The sequence below is a fragment of the Lagenorhynchus albirostris genome, chromosome 4, assembly GCF_949774975.1.
Source record: "Lagenorhynchus albirostris chromosome 4, mLagAlb1.1, whole genome shotgun sequence".
Taxonomy (NCBI): domain Eukaryota; kingdom Metazoa; phylum Chordata; class Mammalia; order Artiodactyla; family Delphinidae; genus Lagenorhynchus; species Lagenorhynchus albirostris.
Genome location: NC_083098.1, coordinates 6,281,559 through 6,301,889, shown reverse-complemented (window position 1 = coordinate 6,301,889; position 20,331 = coordinate 6,281,559). Strand labels below are relative to the sequence as shown.

Below are 20,331 nucleotides of genomic sequence, written 5' to 3'. Positions count from 1 at the left end.
TGGAGGGAAAATAGGCAAATTACAGTGCGGGATGCTCATCAGAGAAGGGTGGCTAAGGGATAGGAAGGGGAGAAAAGAAGGGGCAGCATACACATATTTAATTTTCCTAAGAAGAAAATTTTCCTATGAATTCTTCACATCAAGAATATAGGCCAGGGGCTTCCCTGGTGGCGCAGTGGTTGAGAGTCCGCCTTCCGATGCAGGGGACATGGGTTCGTGCCCCGGTCCAGGAAGATCCCACATGCCGCGGAGCGGCTGGGCCCGTGAGCCATAGCCGCTGAGCCTGCGCGTCCGGAGCCTGTGCTCCGCAACGGGAGAGGCCACAACAGTGAGAGGCCCAAGTACAGCAAAAAAAAAAAAAAAAAAAAAGAATATAGGCCAATTTTCAGAATGGCAGAATAAGAACTTAAAAAAATCTACTCCTCCATAAAAGCAAGAGAACACTGATAAAACTTGTCAAAATCAACCTTTTCAGAAGTATAAAAATTAACCAGTCTTATAACAATCCAAGGTCCATTTGTTTACTCAAGAAAAACGACCCAATCTCAGTAAGAAGAGTAATCTCTATGGTGTTTTAATCCCATCCCCCTCTTCCCAGCTCTGCAGTAGACTTGCAAACCAATAGACTAGCAACTTATGGTAGTTGTTAAAAGCCATCCTCCTAGCAGCCACTAGAACAGATTGGGTTTGGAATTCCCCAAAAGCTTCATCCTGAGAGTTGTCACCATCTGACCCAACCAGCAGCAGACTGAACAGCTCCGTTCTCAGAATTACTTTATTTCATCTAACTCAGAGCTAACTCTGTGGAAGCAGCCCTATCCCCAGGTTGTTTCTCAGAAACAATCTCAGCAGCAGCTGTCTAACACAGCAGCTGCCTGAGTGATATTACCAGTTGGGGGCTAACAAAAGGCTGACCAAAAAAATTTAAAAGGAAAAATTAAGGAATGGAAAGCCCATAGAGGGCTTTGAAAAGCTAGCTCCAACATACTCCTGGGAATCTAGAATGATATATGTACATTCAGGACTGTGTTTGTACCAAAGGAGGATCTGAGAAGGTCCTACTCTCTCACCTCTGGGCAACCCTGAGGCTCTGTGTAAATGAGAAATGAAGTCTATAAACTGCCTACTGGAGCACTGAAAGCATATCCAACAGACTAACATAGCCCCTCAATAAAGGCTGACTCATTAGTTGAAGGCAATTAAAGAAATCCCTGTCCAAACATTAGCTGACCACTAACTCAACAGAAACTGCAAAGGCCACACACAACAAAAAGGCTTTACAAAATTAGTCCAGGAAAGTCACAAAGCAAACAGCAACAACACAACAACAGCAAACCTGACTGAGGTTGGGGGTAGGGCATGTCTGATTAACAAGATTGTCAACCTGCTTAAAATGTCCAGTTTTGAACAAAAAAGTACAAAAAATTAGGAGACCCACGAACAAACAGGAAAGTAGGGCCCATACTCAGGGGTTAAAAATAGCATACAATAGAAACTGTTCCTGAGGTAGTCCAGAGGGTTGGACCTCTGGACAAAGACAAGCAAATATCAGAACAAGTCAGTTGAAATTATCCGATCTGAGCAACAGAAAGGGGACACCCTTTCAGAAACATACAACATATGCATAATGGGAGTCACAGGAGAGGAGAGAGAGGACCAAAAGGATATTTGAAAAAATAATGGCCCCAAATTTCCCAATTCGATGAAAAACATTAACCCACATGCCTCAGAAGCTTAACAAACTTCATGGTGGATGAACTCAGAGATCCACAACTAGGCTTATCATTGTCAAACTACTGACAGTCAAGGAGGATATCTTGAAAGATCAGGAGAAAAGTGACTCATCACATACAAGGGATCCTCAATAAGATTAACAGCTGACTCCTAATCAGAACCCTGGAGGCCAAAGGCCAAGGGGTGACTTCCAAGTGTTGAACAGGAAGGCTATGAACCAAGAATTCTATACACAGTGGAACTGCAAAATGAAGCACAGTCTACAGAAATGAAAGAAAAATTAAAGACGTTCTCGGATAAACAAAAATGAGAGAATCTTGTCATTTTCAGACCTGCCTTATGAGAAACACTAAAGGGAGTCCTTCTGGCCAAAATGAAAGGACAGTAAATAGTAATTTGAATCCACATGAAAAAATAAGGAGCACCAATGAAAAAAGGTAATTACATAGGTAAATAAATAGAAAAGACAGTATAAATGTATTTTTGTTTGTAACACTTTTCTTGTCCTAACTTATGATAACTGCATAAAAATGATAATTATGAAATTATAAGCTTACGGTATATAAAGATGTAACTTATATGACAATAATAGTACAAAGAAAGGGGTCATGGACCTATAGTGGAGCAAGTTTTTTCTATACTATTGAAATTAACTTGACATTAACCTGAACTAGGTTGTTTTCAGTTTTAAGATGTGAATTGCAATTTCCAGAGCAACAACTAAGAAAACAATGCAAGAAAATATATATATATACAGTGCTCTCCATTTTACTAAATCAAATTACTAAATCAATTCTCAGCGTTAATCCAACAAATGACACAGGTTGATCAGTGTTTTCTCTTTGAAACGCTATCTTTTTTTCCCTCTTTCTCAGGCTTGCTTGTCAGAGCCTCCCCATTTCTCCAACTTCTGAATGGTAGGGGCCTCTGGACTCAATCCTTGATGCTCCTCTCTCTCTCTTATCTTCATTTAATTGGTAGGTGATCTTATCCAGTCTCATGACTTCGAGTTCCAGCTAGACACTGATGGCTCCCAAATCTGTGTCTACATCCCTAACCTATCCTCTGAGCCCCAGACCCAGGACACTCAACTGCCCATTCTATCTCTTGTCTTCCACATCTAATGGGCACTTTAACCTACTTGCCTAATATATGTCTGCATGGCTCACTGCCTCACACCTTTCAGCTCTCTGCTCAAATGTAAGGTCTTCAGAGAAGCCTTCCACGACTGTCTTACGTAAAACAGAACCTCTCCCTCACTCTGTATCCCATAATCCTTTAAAATTTTCCTTCACTGCCCGCATCACAATCCATTTATATTTATATATCTGTTTTAGGTAAGCTTTAAGAGCTGAATCCTCGTTCACTGTTTTACCTTAGTGCACAGAACATACTTAGACATTTATTAAAGGAAGAGAAAGGGAATACTGATTAGGAATAAATATATAAAAGGGCTTTTCACCAATGCATAATACAAACAATGAAGACACTTACTTTTCCTTTTTTTCTTGTTTGTGGGCCTCTCTCGTAATTTGAGCCGCTTTTCTACTGTATGGATGGATGACTTTTTTTTCTTGTCCTACACCTTTTCCCTTTGGTGCTTTAGGCTAAAATGTAGAGAAACATATGGCACACACAGTCAGATACATAAATGACTTCTCTCAAAAAATTTTCTTTATAAATAAAAATTTAAAACAGTAATATAACAGAAATACTGTGAGTCAGAAATACTACACTACAAATCAGGAGAAACGCCAGACTCAAAGTCTTTGTTTCCATGCTCCTAACAGAAATGATATACATACAGTTGACCCTTGAACATCGGTTTGAAATGCATGGGTCCACTTAAACACAGATTGATTTTTTTCCCACAGTAAATACTACAGTGCTACATGATCCACAGTTATGGAGGAACTGCATATATGGAGGGCCGACTATAAATTACATGCAGATTTTTGACTGTATGGAGGATCAGTGCCCCTAACCTTGCATTGTTCAAGGGTCAACTGTATTCAGAACTATTCTCCATTAATGTAAGAACAGAAAGAAAGGCACAGAGTCAATGAACCAGCTCTTCAACTGTTCCAGCTTCAAAGCAGATACAAAGAATGCAGATAGTGAGAAGACTCACGGTTGGAAATTTGCATCAAAGTTAAGAAAGTTGAAAGAGGGCAGAAGGAACACAGGATGTTAATGCGAGCCCGACTGCAGAAGCTACACGTGGAACGCTGGGCAGTGAATAAAGCAAATCAAACTTGGGCTCACAGGAGATGAGGAACAGAGGAAATAATATAAGCCATCTCGAAATTAGCACATCCCATTCAACCCTTATGCCAGTTAACTAGGTCCTCTAAACTAGTTGTCTAGTATTTCAGTAACTTTTTATTCCTACATAATTCTGTATCTTATATCTGACCTATATTACTTAGGAATTTTGTTTGGCTCCCTATAATAGAAAGCCAAAAAGTAGTGGCTTAACCCAGATGAAGCTTAGCTCTCTCATGTAAAAAGGAGCTGGAGGTTCTGTTCCACAAAGCCCTGAGATCCAAACTCCTTCCACCTTGTTATCCTACTATCCTTAGGCTGTAACCTCGTATCTATCCAGAGTTCAAAATGGCTTAAAAGCAGGTCTACACTCCAGCCAGTGAGAAGTGGAAAAGAAAATCAAAACACATATTCCACCTATATTATATGTAAGGGAGGATTACATAAGCGGTTAGTAAATATAATCTTTATTCTCAGAAAAAATACAGGATTACAGAAGAAAAAGAGGCATTAGCTAACATACCTAATTCTCAAAAAGGTCATGTTTCTAGAATATTCTCTTCAAACCTACTGTCACTGTCTTAATTCAGGCTCATGATCTTTCATGATTAGGATGGCCTTTAGGTTCTCACTGCTAGTTCTTTTTCATTGGAAGTGACAGAGCTTATCTTCCTAGAACACTAATTAGTAAAGTCCTTCTCCCCTGCTAAAGAGCTGCACTAACTCAGGCCCTAAATCCTTAACGTGGAAAACAATCTACCCCAACCTACTTCTCCAGCATTACATCCCATTCTTCCAAAGATCCTTCATCCAATTCTTACTAACTTCTCACCAATTCTAGAATATACCTTGCTGTTTATTTACATCTGGAGACTATACTTGTTGCTACCTCTGCCTGCAAAATCCATTTCCTTACTTGTCCTTTGACAAGACGTAGCTCAAAGTCAATTCCTTTGTAAAACTCTCCAGGCAGAATTAGTTAAAATGACCACCTCACACATGTACTCATTTCATCAACAAATATTTACTGAAATATTTAATATTTACTGCTCACTTCTTGATAAACCTGACCAGAGAAGATTAACTCCAAGTCTGAAACCCAGGATGCCCCTGGAAGCTGTTACAAGTATAGGAGTATAAAGTGTGAAACCATCATAAGAGTATGTGCATTCTTTTGTGTGTCTCTCTGCACATGTGGCGGGGAGGGAGGAAGGAGAAAGGAAGGTGTGAGAAGGAACTTTTGTGCATGAAGTGTGCCCAGCAAACATAAATCAAGTCTGTTTGCGCCCACCTGTAACCCCCTCCCTGAGCGTGAGCTCACGTTATTGACTAGCCTGGGGCAAAAGCGATGAGCTATCAATCCCAAGATTAGGTTATGAAAGGACCCGGGCTCGGTCTTGCCCGCTCTCTTTTGCCCTCTTCTGGCTCACTCTGATGGAGACCAGCTGGCTTGTAGTGAGCTGCCCTACATACACAGGGGCCCCTGTGACAAGTAACTGAGAGAGGCCTCGGCGGACAGGCACTGAAGAACAGAGGCCCTTGGTCCAGCAGTCCACGAGGAGCTGAATCCCAACAAGAAAAATGTGAGTGAGCTGGGAAATGGATCATCCACAGCTGTGCCGAGATGAAACCACAGCTTCAGGTTATACCTTGACTGAAACTGGTGAGAAACCTTGATGGAGAGGATCCAGGTAAGGATCCTGATCTGTGACCCAGAAAAAGTATGAGATAATAAATTCTGTTGTTTTAAGTTGATAAATTGTGGGATAGCATGTTAAAGAGATAACTAATGCAAGACCAAAAAATAAAGCAAAGATCTCTTTGAAAAGATATCTTTATTCCAACAAATAAAATGCTTAAAAAAATGAAACAAGGTCACAAAAATCTCAAGAAAAAAAGATGGTTTCTGAAGCTGTAAAACTTAAGTTACAGAGCTGTGTAACGGTTCAGCAGCATGTCCAAGTCTAAAAAAAATTTCCTTTAAAGATTTAAAAATTTTCTTTAGAACAAGAAATGCTGATACCGTTGGAGTATAAAAATGTCTGCACAGCTTTCGAACTCAGTTAAAGAACCTCCAAGACTTAGTACAAAGAAAATACAAAAAAACTGAACTTATATTCTGACTCAACAGTAGACTATGATTTCTTATTATAATTTATTCATGAAAAGGTTGCCTCAAGGCATGTTATAAATATATAATAAGGCACAGAAACATGTATAATAAAATATTAAATTTCAAAACAATTTTATGTTTCAATATATTACTTTAAAAAATAAAAACCAACAAAATACTTCAACAGGGGAAAAGTGAAGTAAAACCCTATCAATGAAAATTAATCTATTAATTACGGTCTACTCAAGCTAAGTATCTCTTAATTAAAAAGCAATTAATCTCCATCAATCAGGGATTGTCCAAATTTATTTTGTAAAACATCTGACAATTCATAAAAATGTACAGAATGTAAACATATAACAAAACTGGGGGGAGAGGGATTTAAGGTGTATTTTCAATTAAAACTCAGTATTTTATGTTTCAAAAAGCACCAAATTAAACTCTCAAAGATACAACAAAAATACATTTTTTTCATAAGCATCACAGACTACTCTGAATAACAGAAGCTTTCAAAAGTTTCTGGCACCACAGAAATATTCCGGTTAAGAAAACTGATATTGGACCTTGAAGATGGCGGAAGAGTAAGACGCGGAGATCACCTTCCTCCCCACAGATACACCAGAAATACATCTACACGTGGAACAACTCCTACAGAACACCTACTGAACGCTGGCAGAAGACTTCAGACCTCCCAAAAGGCAAGAGACCCCCCACGTACCTGGGTAGGGCAAAAGAAAAAAAAAGAAGAAAAAACAGAGACAAAAGAATAGGGACGGCACCTGCACCAGTGGGAGGCAGCTGTGAAGGAGGAAAAGTTTCCACACACTAGGAAGCCCCTTCGCGGGCGGAGACTGCGGGAGGCGGAAGAGGGAGCTTCGAAGCCGCGGAGGAGAGCGCAGCCACAGGGGTGCGGAGGGCAAAGCGGGGAGATTCCCGCACAGAGGATCGGTGCCCACCGGCACTCACCAGCCCGAGAGGCTTGTCTGCTCACCCGCCGGGGCGGGCGGGGCTGCGAGCTGAGGCTCTGAGGCTCGGGTTTCGGTTTCGGACGGAGCGCAGGGAGAGGACTGGGGTTGGCGGCTTGAACATAGCCTGAAGGGGTTAGTGCACCACAGCTAGCCGGGAGGGAGTCCGGGGAAAAGTCTGGAGCTGCCGAAGAGGCAAGAGACTTTTTCTTACCTCTTTGTTTCCTGGTGCGTGAGGAGAGGGGTTTAAGAACGCTGCTTAAAGGAACTCCAGAGACGGGCGCGAGCCGCGGCTAAAAGCGCGAACCCCAGAGACGGGCGCGAGCCGCGGCTAAAAGCGCGGACCCCAGAGACGGGCGGGAGACGCTAAGGCTGCTGCTGCCGCCACCAAGGGGCCTGTGTGCGAACACAGGTCACTCTCCACACCCCTCTTCCGCGGAGCCTGTGCAGCCCGCCACTGCCAGGTTCCTGGGATCCAGGGACAACTTCCCCGGGAGAACGCACGGCGCGCCTCAGGCTGGCGCAACGTCACGCCGGCCGGCGCCTCAGGCTGGTGCAAAGTCACGCCGGCCTCTGCCGCCGCAGGCCCGCCCCGCACTCCGTGCCCCTCCCTCCCCGCCGGCCTGAGTGAGCCAGAGCCCCCGAATCAGCGGCTCCTTTAACCCCGTCCTGTCTGAGCAAACAACAGACGCCCTCCAGCGACCTACACGCAGAGGCGGGGCCAAATCCAAAGCTGAGCCCCAGTGAGCTGTGAGAACAAAGAAGAGAAAGGGAAATCTCTCCCAGCAGCCTCAGGAGCAGCGGATTAAAGCTCCACAATCAACTTGATATACCCTGCATCTGTGGAATACCTGAATAGACAACCAATCATCCCAAATTAAGGAAGTGGACTTTAGGAGCAAGATCTATGATTTTTTTTCCCTATTCCTCTTTTTGTGAGTGTGTATGTGTATGCTTCTGTGTGAGATCTTGTCTGTATAGTCTTGTTTCCACCATTTGTCCTAGGGTTCTATCCGTCCATGGTTTTTTCTTTTAAATTTTTTTCTTAATAATCAATTTTAATTTTAATAACGTTATTATACTTTACCTTCGTTCTTTCTTTCTTTCTTTCTTTCCTTCCTTCCTTCCCTCCCTTAGACAACGAATCATCCCAAATTCAGGAGGTGGTCTCTGACAGCAAGATTTATGATTTTTCCCCCTTTACCTCTTTTAGTGAGGGTATATGTGTATGCTTCTGTGTAAGACTTTGTCTGTATAGCTTTGCTTCCAACATTTGTCCTAAGGTTCTATCCGTCCCTTTTTTTTCTAAATAATAATTTTTTAATTCAATAACTTTATTATACTTTTATTTTTACTGTATCTTCTGTCTTTTTTCCTTCTTTCCCTCCTTCCTTCCTCCCTCCCTCCTTTCTTTCCTTCTTGCCTTCTTTCCTTCTTTGCTTCTTTCTTCCTTCCTTCCTTCCGTCCTTTCCTTCTTTCTTTCCTCATACTTCTACTAATTCCCTCTACTTTTTCTCCCTTTTATTCTGAGCCATGTGGATGAAAGGCTCTTGGTGCTCCAGCCAGGAGTCAGGGCTCTGCCTCTGAGGTAGGAGAGCCAACTTCAGGACACTGGTCAACAAGAGACCTCCCAGCTCCACATAATATCAAACGGCGAAAATCTCCCAGAGACCTCCATCTTAACACCAGCATCCAGCTTCACTCAACGACCAGCAAGCCACAGTGCTGGACAACGTATGCCAAACAACTAGCAAAACAGGAACACAACCCCACCCATTAGCAGAGAGGCTGCCTAAAATCATAATAAGGCCACAGACACCCCAAAACACACCACCAGACGTGAACCTGCCCACTAGAGAGACAAGATCCAGCCTCATCCACCACAACACAGGCACTAGTCCCCTCCACCAGGAAGCCTACACAACCCACTGAACCAACCTTAGCCACTGGAGACAGACATCAAAAACAGCGGAAACTACGAACCTGCAGTCTGCAAAAAGGAGACCCCAAACACAGTAAGATAAGCAAAGTGAGAAGACAGAAAAACACACAGCAGATGAAGGAGCAAGATAAAAATGCACCAGACCTAACAAATGAAGAGGAAATAGCCAGTCTACCTGAAAAAGAATTCAGAATAATGATAGTAAGGATGATCCGAAATCTTGGAAATAGAATGGACAAAATGCAAGAAACATTTAACAAGGACCTAGAAGAACTAAAGATGAAACAAGCAACAACGAACAACACAATAAATGAAATTAAAAGTACTCTAGATGGGATCAATAGCAGAATAACTGAGGCAGAAGAACGGATAAGTGACCTGGAAGATAAAATAGTGGAAATAACTACTGCAGAGCAGAATAAAGAAAAAAGAAAGAAAAGAACTGAGGACAGTCTCAGAGACCTCTGGGACAACATTAAACGCACCAACATTCGAATTATAGGGGTTCCAGAAGAAGAAGAGAAAAAGAAAGGGACGGAGAAAATATTTGAAGAGATTATAGTTGAAAACTTCCCTAATATGGGAAAGGAAATAGTTAATCAAGTCCAGGAAGCACAAGGAGTCCCATACAGGATAAATCCAAGGAGAAACAGGCCAAGACACATATTAATCAAACTGTCAAAAATTAAATACAAAGAAAGCATATTAAAAGCAGCAAGGGAAAAACAACAAATAACACATAAGGGAATCCCCATAAGGTTAACAGCTGATCTTTCAGCAGAAACCCTACAAGCCAGAAGGGAGTGTCAGGACATACTGAAAGTGATGAAGGAGAAAAACCTGCAGCCAAGACTACTCTACCCAGCAAGGATCTCATTCAGATTTGATGGAGAAATTAAAACCTTTACAGACAAGCAAAAGCTGAGAGAGTTCAGCACCACCAAACCAGCTTTACAACAAATGCTAAAGGATCTTCTCTAGTCAAGAAACACAAGAGAAGGAAAAGACCTATAATAACAAACCCAAAACAATTTAGAAAATGGGAATAGGAACATACATATCGATAATTACCTTAAATGTAAATGGATTAAATGCTCCCACCAAAAGACACAGATTAGCTGAATGGATACAAAAACAAGACCCTTATATATGCCATCTACAAGAGACCCACTTCAGACCTAGAGACACATACAGACTGAAAGTAAGGGGATGGAAAAAGATATTCCATGCAAATGGAAACCAAAAGAAAGCTGGAGTAGCAATTCTCATATCAGACAAAATAGACTTTAAAATAAGGACTATTAAAAGAGACAAAGAAAGACACTACATAATGATCAAGGGATCGATCCAAGAAGAAGATATAACAATTGTAAATATTTATGCACCCAACATAGGAGCACCTCAATACATAAGGCAAATACTAACAGCCATCAAAGGGGAAATCGACAGTAACACATTCATAGTAGGGGATTTAAACACCCCACTTTCACCCATGGACAGATCATCCAAAATGAAAATAAATAAGGAAACACAAGCTTTAAATGATACATTAAACAAGATGGACTTAATTGATATTTATAGGACACTCCATCCAAAACCAACAGAATACACATTTTTCTCAAGTGCTCATGGAACATTCTCCAGGATCGATCATATCTTGGGTCACAAAACAAGCCTTGGTAAATTTAAGAAAATTGAAATTGTATCAAGTATCTTTTCTGACCACAACGCCATGAGACTAGATATCAATTACAGAAAAGATCTGTAAAAAATACAAACACATGGAGGCTAAACAATACACTACTTAATAATGAAGTGATCACTGAAGAAATCAAAGAGGAAATTAAAAAATACCTAGAAACAAATGACAATGGAGACACAACGACCCAAAACCTATGGAATGCAGCAAAAGCAGTTCTAAGGGGGAAGTTTATAGCAATACAGGCCCACCTTAAGAAGCAGGAAACATCTCGAATAAACAACCTAACCTTGCACCTCAAGCAATTAGAGAAAGAAGAACAAAAAAACCCCAAAGTTAGCAGAAGGAAAGAAATCATAAAAATCAGATCAGAAATAAATGAAAAAGAAATGAAGGAAACAATAGCAAAGATCAATAAAACTAAAAGCTGGTTCTTTGAGAAGATAAACAAAATAGATAAACCACTAGCCAGACTCATCAAGAAAAAAAGGGAGAAGACTCAAATCAATAGAATTAGAAATAAAAAAGGAGAGGTAACAACTGACACTGCAGAAATAAAAGAGATCATGAGAGATTACTACAAGCAACTCTATGCCAATAAAATGGACAACCTGGAAGAAATGGACAAATTCTTAGAAATGCACAACCTGCCAAGACTGAATCAGGAAGAAATAGAAAATATGAACAGACCAATCACAAGCACTGAAATTGAAACTGTGATTAAAAATCTTCCAACAAACAAAAGCCCAGGACCTGATGGCTTCACAGGCGAATTCTATCAAACATTTAGAGAAGAGCTAACACCTATCCTTCTCAAACTCTTCCAAAATATAGCAGAGGGAGGAACACTCCCAAACTCCTTCTACGAGGCCACCATCACCTTGATACCAAAACCAGACAAGGATGTCACAAAGAAAGAAAACTACAGGCCAATATCACTGATGAACATAGATGCAAAAATCCTCAACAAAATACTAGCAAACAGAATCCAACAGCACATTAAAAGGATCATACACCATGATCAAGTGGGGTTTATTCCAGGAATGCAAGGATTCTTCAATATACGCAAATCTATCAATGTGATAAACCATATTAACAAATTGAAGGAGAAAAACCATATGATCATCTCAATAGATGCAGAGAAAGCTTTTGACAAAATTCAACACCCATTTACGATAAAAACCGTGCAGAAAGTAGGCATAGAGGGAACTTTCCTCAACATAATAAAGGCCATATATGACAAGCCCACAGCCAACATCATCCTCAATGGTGAAAAACTGAAAGCATTTCCACTAAGATCAGGAACAAGACAAGGTTGCCCACTCTCACCACTCTTATTCAACATAGTTTTGGAAGTTTTAGCCACAGCAATCAGAGAAGAAAAGGAAATAAAAGGAATGCAAATCGGAAAAGAAGAAGTAAAGCTGTCACTGCAGATGACATGATCCTATACATAGAGAATCCTAAAGATGCTACCAGAAAACTACTAGAGCTAATCAATGAATTTGGTAAAGTGGCAGGATACAAAATTAATGCACAGAAATCTCTGGCATTCCTATATACTAATGATGAAAAATCTGAAAGTGAAATCAAGAAAACACTCCCATTTACCATTGCAACAAAAAGAATAAAATATCTAGGAATAAACCTACCTAAGGAGACAAAAGACCTGTATGCAGAAAATTATAAGACACTGATGAAAGAAATTAAAGATGATACAAATAGATGGAGAGATATACCATGTTCTTGGATTGGAAGAATCAACATTGTGAAAATGACTCTACCACCCAAAGCAATCTACAGATTCAATGCAATCGCTATCAAACTACCACTGGCATTTTTCACACAACTAGAACAAAAAATTTTGCAATTTGTATGGAAACACAAAAGACCCCGAATAGCCAAAGCAATCTTGAGAACGAAAAAAGGAACTGGAGGAATCAGGCTCCCTGACTTCAGACTATACTACAAAGCTACAGTTATCAAGACGGTATGGTACTGGCACAAAAACAGAAAGATAGATCAATGGAACAGGATAGAAAGCCCAGAGATAAACCCACGCACATATGGACACCTTATATTTGATAAAGGTGGCAGGAATGTACAGTGGAGAAAGGACAGCCTCTTCAATAAGTGGTGCTGGGAAAACTGGACAGCTACATGTAAAAGTATGAGATTAGATCACTCCCTAACACCATACACAAAAATAAGGTCAAAATGGATTAAAGACCTAAATGTAAGGCCAGAAACTATCAAACTCTTAGAGGAAAACATAGGCAGAACACTCTATGACATAAATCACAGCAAGATCCTTTCTGACCCACCTCCTAGAGTAATGGAAATAAAAACAAAAATAAACAAATGGGACCTAATGAAACTTCAAAGCTTTTGCACAGCAAAGGAAACCATAAACAAGACCAAAAGACAACCCTCAGAATGGGAGAAAATATTTGCAAATGAAGCAACCGACAAAGGATTAATCTCCAAAATTTACAAGCAGCTCATGCAGCTCAATAACAAAAAAACAAACAACCCAATCCAAACATGGGCGGAAGACCTAAACAGGCATTTCTCCAAAGAAGATATACAGACTGCCAACAAACACATGAAAGAACGCTCAACATCATTAATCATTAGAGAAATGCAAATCAAAACTACAATGAGATATCATCTCACACCAGTCAGAATGGCCCTCATCAAAAAATCTAGAAACAATAAATGCTGGAGAGGGTGTGGAGAAAAGGGAACACTCTTGCACTGCTGGTGGGAATGTGAATTGGTTCAGCCACTATGGAGAACAGTATGCAGGTTCCTTAAAAAACTACAAATAGAACTACCATATGACCCAGCAATCCCACTACTGGGCATATACGCTGAGAAAACCAAAATTCAAAAAGAGTCATGTACCAAAATGTTCATTGCAGCTCTATTTACAATAGCCCGGAGATGGAAACAACCTAAGTGCCCATCATCGGATAAATGGATAAAGAAGATGTGGCACATATATACAATGGAATATTACTCAGCCATAAAAAGAAATGAAATTGAGCTATTTGTAATGAGGTGGATAGACCTAGAGTCTGTCATACAGAGTGAAGTAAGTCAGAAAGAAAAAGCCAAATACCGTATGCTAACACATATATATGGAATTTAAGAAAAAAAAATGTCATGAAGAACCTAGGGGTAAGGCAGGAATAAAGACGCAGACCTAGAGAACGGACTTGAGGTTATGGGGAGGGGGAAGGGTGAGCTGTGACAGGGCGAGAGAGAATCATGGACATATACACACTAACAAACGTAGTAAGGTAGATAGCTAGTGGGAAGCAGCCGCATGGCACAGGGATATTGGCTCAGTGCTTTGTGACAGCCTGGAGGGGTGGGATAGGGAGGGTGGGAGGGAGGGAGACGCAAGAGGGAAGAGATATGGGAACATATGTTTATGTATGACTGATTCACTTTGTTATAAAGCAGAAACTAACACACCATTGTAAAGCAATTATACCCCAATAAAGATGTTAAAAAAAAAAACAAAAAAAGAAAACTGATATTAAAAGTCTCTCTTACATACAATCTTTAGTGATTACTTCAGAAAATTCATTATAAACTAGTCTTTGGATTCATACTTCAGAGTAACAAAGAAAACACACAAGTAGTTTATTCAAACAACACCGCAACAAAGAGGGGTATTTCAGGAGCAATATGCTTTAAATATTCCTGTTAAAATCATAAATAACAAAATGGAACTTTTCCTAAAATAGTACCAAGCCATCAAAGAATCTAGGCTCAACTAGAAACAAAAGTGTCATTTAGACTGCCCAATTCAACTAGAAACCTAGAAGAATGACCATTTCACCAAACACACTTAAGGTACACAAAGGTATATGAATACTTAAAAAAAAAAAATGTAGAGGAGTAAAGCCATGCCTACAACTGAGAAAGCTTACAGTATATAATACCTTAAACTCCAAATACCCTAAAGCACAAAATAAATTCTAGAATATGATATACTAAGTCACTTAACATCGAAGACATAACAGGAATGTAATGAACTAATTAACAGAACCTGCACCATTTTTTTTGCAGGCACTCTACCCTGAAGAACCCTAGGGCATTTCCTTTGCTTAACAGATAAATTTGATGCCAACGACAAGTGTCAATGACAAATACATAGTTAGAGCATCCAGAAAGCAACTTAACTGTTCTCCACATAAGCCTTGTTAAATCCCATTCAATTTTCAAGGACCATTTCCAGTTCACATATTTGTGAAGACATCCACAAATATGTAACCATTTCACATCTCAGTATCCTTTCTCTCTGGGTAGCGTTTCTCCCATAGCACTTAACATACTGCACTGACCAGTCATTTAATTCCACACGTGTGCTTATCTCCTACATTGCAGCTCCCTGAAGACTACAAACATGTTCTACTGGGTTGAAAATAATAGTTGGAAGGAAAGAAAAGAGAGTGGGATGTTGACCCAAGTGAATATTTTACTGTATACTGTACACTGAGCTACTATGAGTAAGAAATATTTTAAAAAGTTCTTTAAAATCGTGTGAAATACCTCATATAAAAATAATTTTTAAAGGCTCACAAACAATACTCTCCTTAACATTAAGAAAATATCTTAATAATTCTCTAATGCCGACTTTACCTTTCATGCAAAAATCTAACATCAGGCTCAACTTTATGTTATTCCTGACTTACCCATCGATATCTAGTCAGAATTAACCATTTCTCCCATTCTTCTGCTACCACTCTTAACACCTCTATCTTATACTAATGTTCACTGACCAAAAAAAACAAAAACCCACAAACTTACTGAGCACACACTACCATATATTAAAATAGGCAGTGAGGTTCCAGGATTAAAAACAGACATGGACTTGCTTACAGTCTAGTTATATCCTAACTACGTAATTTACAATCTAGTTATCTCATGAATAACTATATAACTTAGTAAGTGCTGGCCAGAAAATGGCCACCATATAATAGGTGTACCTAACTTTGGGAAATCAGGAAGAGACTCCCCGAGGACTTGAGATCTACTTGGTTTTTTAAGAATAAAGTGAGCTGCTGTATATAGGACAATTTGGACAGAGATACAGTAAGAAGCAAGACTACTTAAGTATTGAGGTCATTAAGAAAAAGATGACAGTTGAGTGGCACAACCAGGGTGACAGTGAAGATGGAGACAAATGGCAAGGTATGAAATGCATTTTGAAGACAGAATGACAGAACTGACTATGGACGGTGAGGGAAAGGGAAGAGTCCAGTATGACTCCCACGTTTGCAACAAAGCAACCAAGTGGTCAGAACTCCCACTGACTAAGACAGGAATTGGCACATGGAGACAGGGGGCATCAAGAACCCACTTTCAGCCACTGGTTTAAGATGCCCTGGAGACTGCTAAGTAGAGATGTAAACTAAGTAAATAAAGTTATGAGTCTGGCACCTAGAAAACAGGTCTGGGCTGAAGATACAAATTTGGGATAACGTGGGGTTAAAGGAGGTACTTTAAAGCCACAGAGATAAAAGTCTCTTCAGTAGAATAAGAAAAGGGGCTAGGGCTAAGCTCAGATGAACAGATATTTAATAAGCACCTACAATGTAACACGCACCATTATGAAATCAATGAGAAAAAGATTAGTAACCTAAAATAAAAACAGGTCACAAGAAAGAGTATAGATAAATGCCTTTTAAGTTTTGAAAAGATGTGTGCTCTACCTTAAAAGAAATGTAAATTAAAACTTCAATAAACTATAATTTTTAAGGTATAAAAAAGATTTTTAAAAATTATTTATTCACACTGCATTAGTGACACTGTGGGTGAGTTAGTAGTCATAAGCGGGATGTAAATTGGTACAATCTTCTGGAAGGTGATTTGATAGTTCTTTTCAAAATAAAAACTGCACGTCTTTTGATCAAGGAATCCTACTTCTATTAATTTAGTCTACAGACATATTTACACATGTACAAAACAAATAATAATCAATGCAGCAGTGTTTGTAATAGCAAAAGGATGGAAACAGCTTAAGTGTCCATCAGAGACCTGGTAAATAAATTACAGTAAAAGCAAACAATAGGATGTCAGCTGTTAAAAAAGCAAGAGGTAGATCTATGTGTACTCACGTAGATTGATGTCTAAGATCAGGTAGAAGAAAAAAAGCGAGGGGCATTAGGAGCGTGTCTAGCATACTGCTTCTATAAAAAGAGGGAGGTCAGAGGACATATATACTGGCACATTCATATGAAATATCTGAATGATTATCTAAGAAACTGTGTTCTAACAGTGGTTGTTTCTCAACTGAGCTAGGGAATTAGGTAACACAGTTGGAGGCAGACCTACTTTTTGTTGTAGGTAGAATGCCCTCCCTCCCAAAGATGACCATGCTCTAATTCCCCCACACCCATGAATGTGTTACCACACATGGCAAAAAGGACTGTACAGATGCCATCGAAGATCCTGAGATGGGGAGATTATCCTGGATTATCCACAAGGGCCCAAAATAATTGCAAGGTCTTTATAAGAGGGAGGCAGAAGGATCACTGTCAAGAGAAAGAGATGTGCCCTTCTCTTCAGGCAGATTTGAAGATGTTACACTGATGGCTTTGAAGAGAAGGAAGGCCAAGAGCCAACCTCTAGAAACTGGAAAAAGGGACGAGATTCTCCACTAGAGCATCCTGAAGGAAAACAGCCCCACCTACACCTTGATTCTAGCTCAGTAAGGCTCATTTTTGGACTTCTGATCTCCAGGAATATAAGAGAATGAATCTGTGTTGTTTCAAGCCATTAAATTTGTATTAATTTTTCACAGCAGTAAAAGGAAATTAACACACATTTCACGGACAACATTTTACTCTTTTTTTTTTTAAACCACGTACATGTAACATTATCCCCAAAGCTGGTATACTAGGTTCATTAATGTTTTTCTTTAGTTTTACTAACTCTCAGAAACCAGTTTTTACTAGCAGGTAATCGCTTTAATACTTACTACACTTATAGGCATAAAAACAGAAACAGAGACAAATAAAACAGAATCGGGAGTCCAGACAAGGGAGCCAAGGTTTTCTAGGAAAGCCTAGAAAAGAAAATTATAAACAGCTGGCCACCGCACATACTGATAAATAAAAAGACTTAATTTACACAAACGTATATATAATCTAAAGCAAAAAGACTGTAGACAGACATGAAAAATAAAAATACAATGAAAAGGAAAAAGAGAAAATGGAAAGTGACAGAGAAAGGGGACTAATGGCACTGAGACCAGAGTATCACAACTTATTACCAGATTATAAACTTTTTTATGCTGTTGTTTTCGTTAGAAACTAATTGAAAAGTGACTATTTACAAAACATGTTCCCATTCAAGAATTATTCTCAACAACAGAAGCAAAAAGGAAAAAAATAGCAGTTTTGTAATATAAACATAAGGAGTAAACATAAAAACAAGCAAGCATAATTTAGATACTGTTTACCTCTTAGTGGCTCCTGGAAATATAGGTTCAAGGAGAACACAGACGTGTTCTTAAAGTGAAAAACGGATAAACGAGAGTTCCTTATACGGTTTATACTTAAACGTGCTACATAAGCGCTCTTCTGCATCCACTGCATTTTTAATAAAAACCAAGTGTCAGTGCGACGGAGGGGATGAGGGGCGTGGAGGCAAGGTCTGGGGCGGGAGTATTACACTGAGGGGTGGTGAGCGGCCGCGAGGACCGGCGACTACGCCGTCCCCGACGCGCCCCGTCCGTCCCCCGCTCCTACACCGCTGAGGAGCGAGTACACGGAGACCCGCGGATTCCCCGCGGGCTGGGGGCAGCGGCAGGCGCCCTAAGAGCCCTGCAGGACCCGGCCCGGAACCCGTGCCTGCACCGCAGCCCGCGCACCGCCCACTGCCCACCGTTCTCCCTCCGCACCCCGCTCCCAGCGGCCCGACGCCGGCCTGCCCTCCCCGCCGCCAACCGGAGCCTTCCAGAAACGGGTGGGACCCACCATGGTGACGTTCTCGCGGCCTGGGACCTCCGGACCCCCGAGTCCACACGGCGAGACCTCAGAGTCGGCGGCGGCAACAGCTCACGAGGCGACTCCGGCCAAATCCACGAGGAGCGGAAGAAGCCGGGCTCACCTGACCGGCAGGGGGAGGGACGAGTGTTCTTCCCTAAAACGTCCCCGGAAACAAGACCTCACCTTTGTGGGCCGTGGCGGACTCTCACGCCCCCGCCGCGCAGACAGGCTCCCCGCGTGCTCCCTGGGCGCCGTGGGCGGGGTGGCGGAGCTCGGGGCTAAGGGTGAACGGGGCGGCGCCGGGCGTGAGGCAGCGACCTGAGCTCGGCGCTTCCGGCGGTGGCGGCCCGGCCCCGCGGGGTCTCGGGCGTCTGCCCGGCGCGCAGCTCCCGGGCCGCGCAGCCCCTTCGGACGTGGCGGCACCGGGCTCCGGCCTCGCGCACGCCGCCCGCTGCCGGTGGCGCCCAGGGCCGCCGCGTTCCCCGGGCGCAGGCCTGCCCTCCGCGCTTCCGGGCCGCCTGAGCGAAGTTCCCCCAAGGCTGTTTCCTCACCCGTGAAGCCCCCCTCTGCCCACTCGAGGCTCCTTCCCACCCGGTTTTTCTGTGTTGTTCTCACGATGTGTGAGTCTTCGTTCCATCTGTACTTGGGAGGATTCCGTGGACAATATATTCGTTCAGCAAACACTGAATGATCTCCTACTGTGTGCCAGGCCTTGGGAATACGCCGACGATATTCCTGCCCTAGCTCAGCTCATATTCCAAGGCGACATGTGAAAAAACAACACCTAATTAATATTGTTTCCAGTACCATACTGTTCTGAAAAACATAAAACTGGAAGGGTAGGCAGGAAAGCTGTTTCACACGTGCTGGTCTCTGAATCCGCTTTTGAAAGTTAAGAGTTGAGCAGAGACCTACGTTAAAGGCAAAAAATTGAAGGAAAGGTAAGGCAGACTTTATTCAAGGGGCTCCTCCTCAATCTGTATAAGGATCACCGCAGTGGGGAGAGATACGGGCTCCACTCGGAATATACGGGGAGAAGAGGGAATTTATAGCCCAGGAGCAGGGTGGCGGGTAGTGGATGGAAAATTACTAAGAGGAAACATTAGGGGTAACGGGGCATTCTGGCTATACCAACCTAACAGGACTCTCGAAATAGGCAGGCTGGTATGATCAGATATCACCTGGAAGATGGTGAATGATCCGGAATCTGATGAGTTACAGACATGGAGGTTGACCAGATGTGGAAGATGGGGGACTCTGGCTAAACCGACTTTCCTGCTAAAATTGAACAATCAGATACGAACAGGCAATCCAAAATTCCAGGCCTAGTTGAAAAAAGAGTTCAGAGGAACCTGAGTAGAGTTTGATCAAGGAGAGAATCTTGTCACCTGAATGAAAGGAGAAAACCTGGCATGACAAGGAGCTACAGGTGGGGAGAAGTGAGGTATATGTGTGCAGGTGCATGAATTTAATCAACAACTATAGCCACTGAAAACTAGATTAAATTGTAAACAAGAATGGGTGACCACAAGATCCCTGAATCTAGGGGCAAGGCTTTTAAGTGTGTGAAAGCGCATTCTGTGTGAATCTACACAATGAAGGGG

At 41.4% G+C, this 20,331-nt stretch overlaps 1 protein-coding gene across 1 annotated transcript in view; it reads right to left on the bottom strand.

Moving 5' to 3' along the window:
• TMA16 (translation machinery associated 16 homolog) overlaps window positions 1-18,963 on the bottom strand; it is a 43,983-nt gene extending 25,020 nt beyond the window's left edge. The window contains exons 1-2 of the mRNA XM_060147542.1: window positions 18,716-18,963; window positions 3,229-3,341 (exon numbers count right to left, since the gene is read on the bottom strand). Coding sequence (XP_060003525.1) covers window positions 3,229-3,341; window positions 18,716-18,718 — 116 coding nt within the window. The 5' untranslated portion in view covers window positions 18,719-18,963. The remainder of the gene's footprint in view (window positions 1-3,228; window positions 3,342-18,715) is intronic.
• Window positions 18,964-20,331: the final 1,368 nt, after the last annotated feature.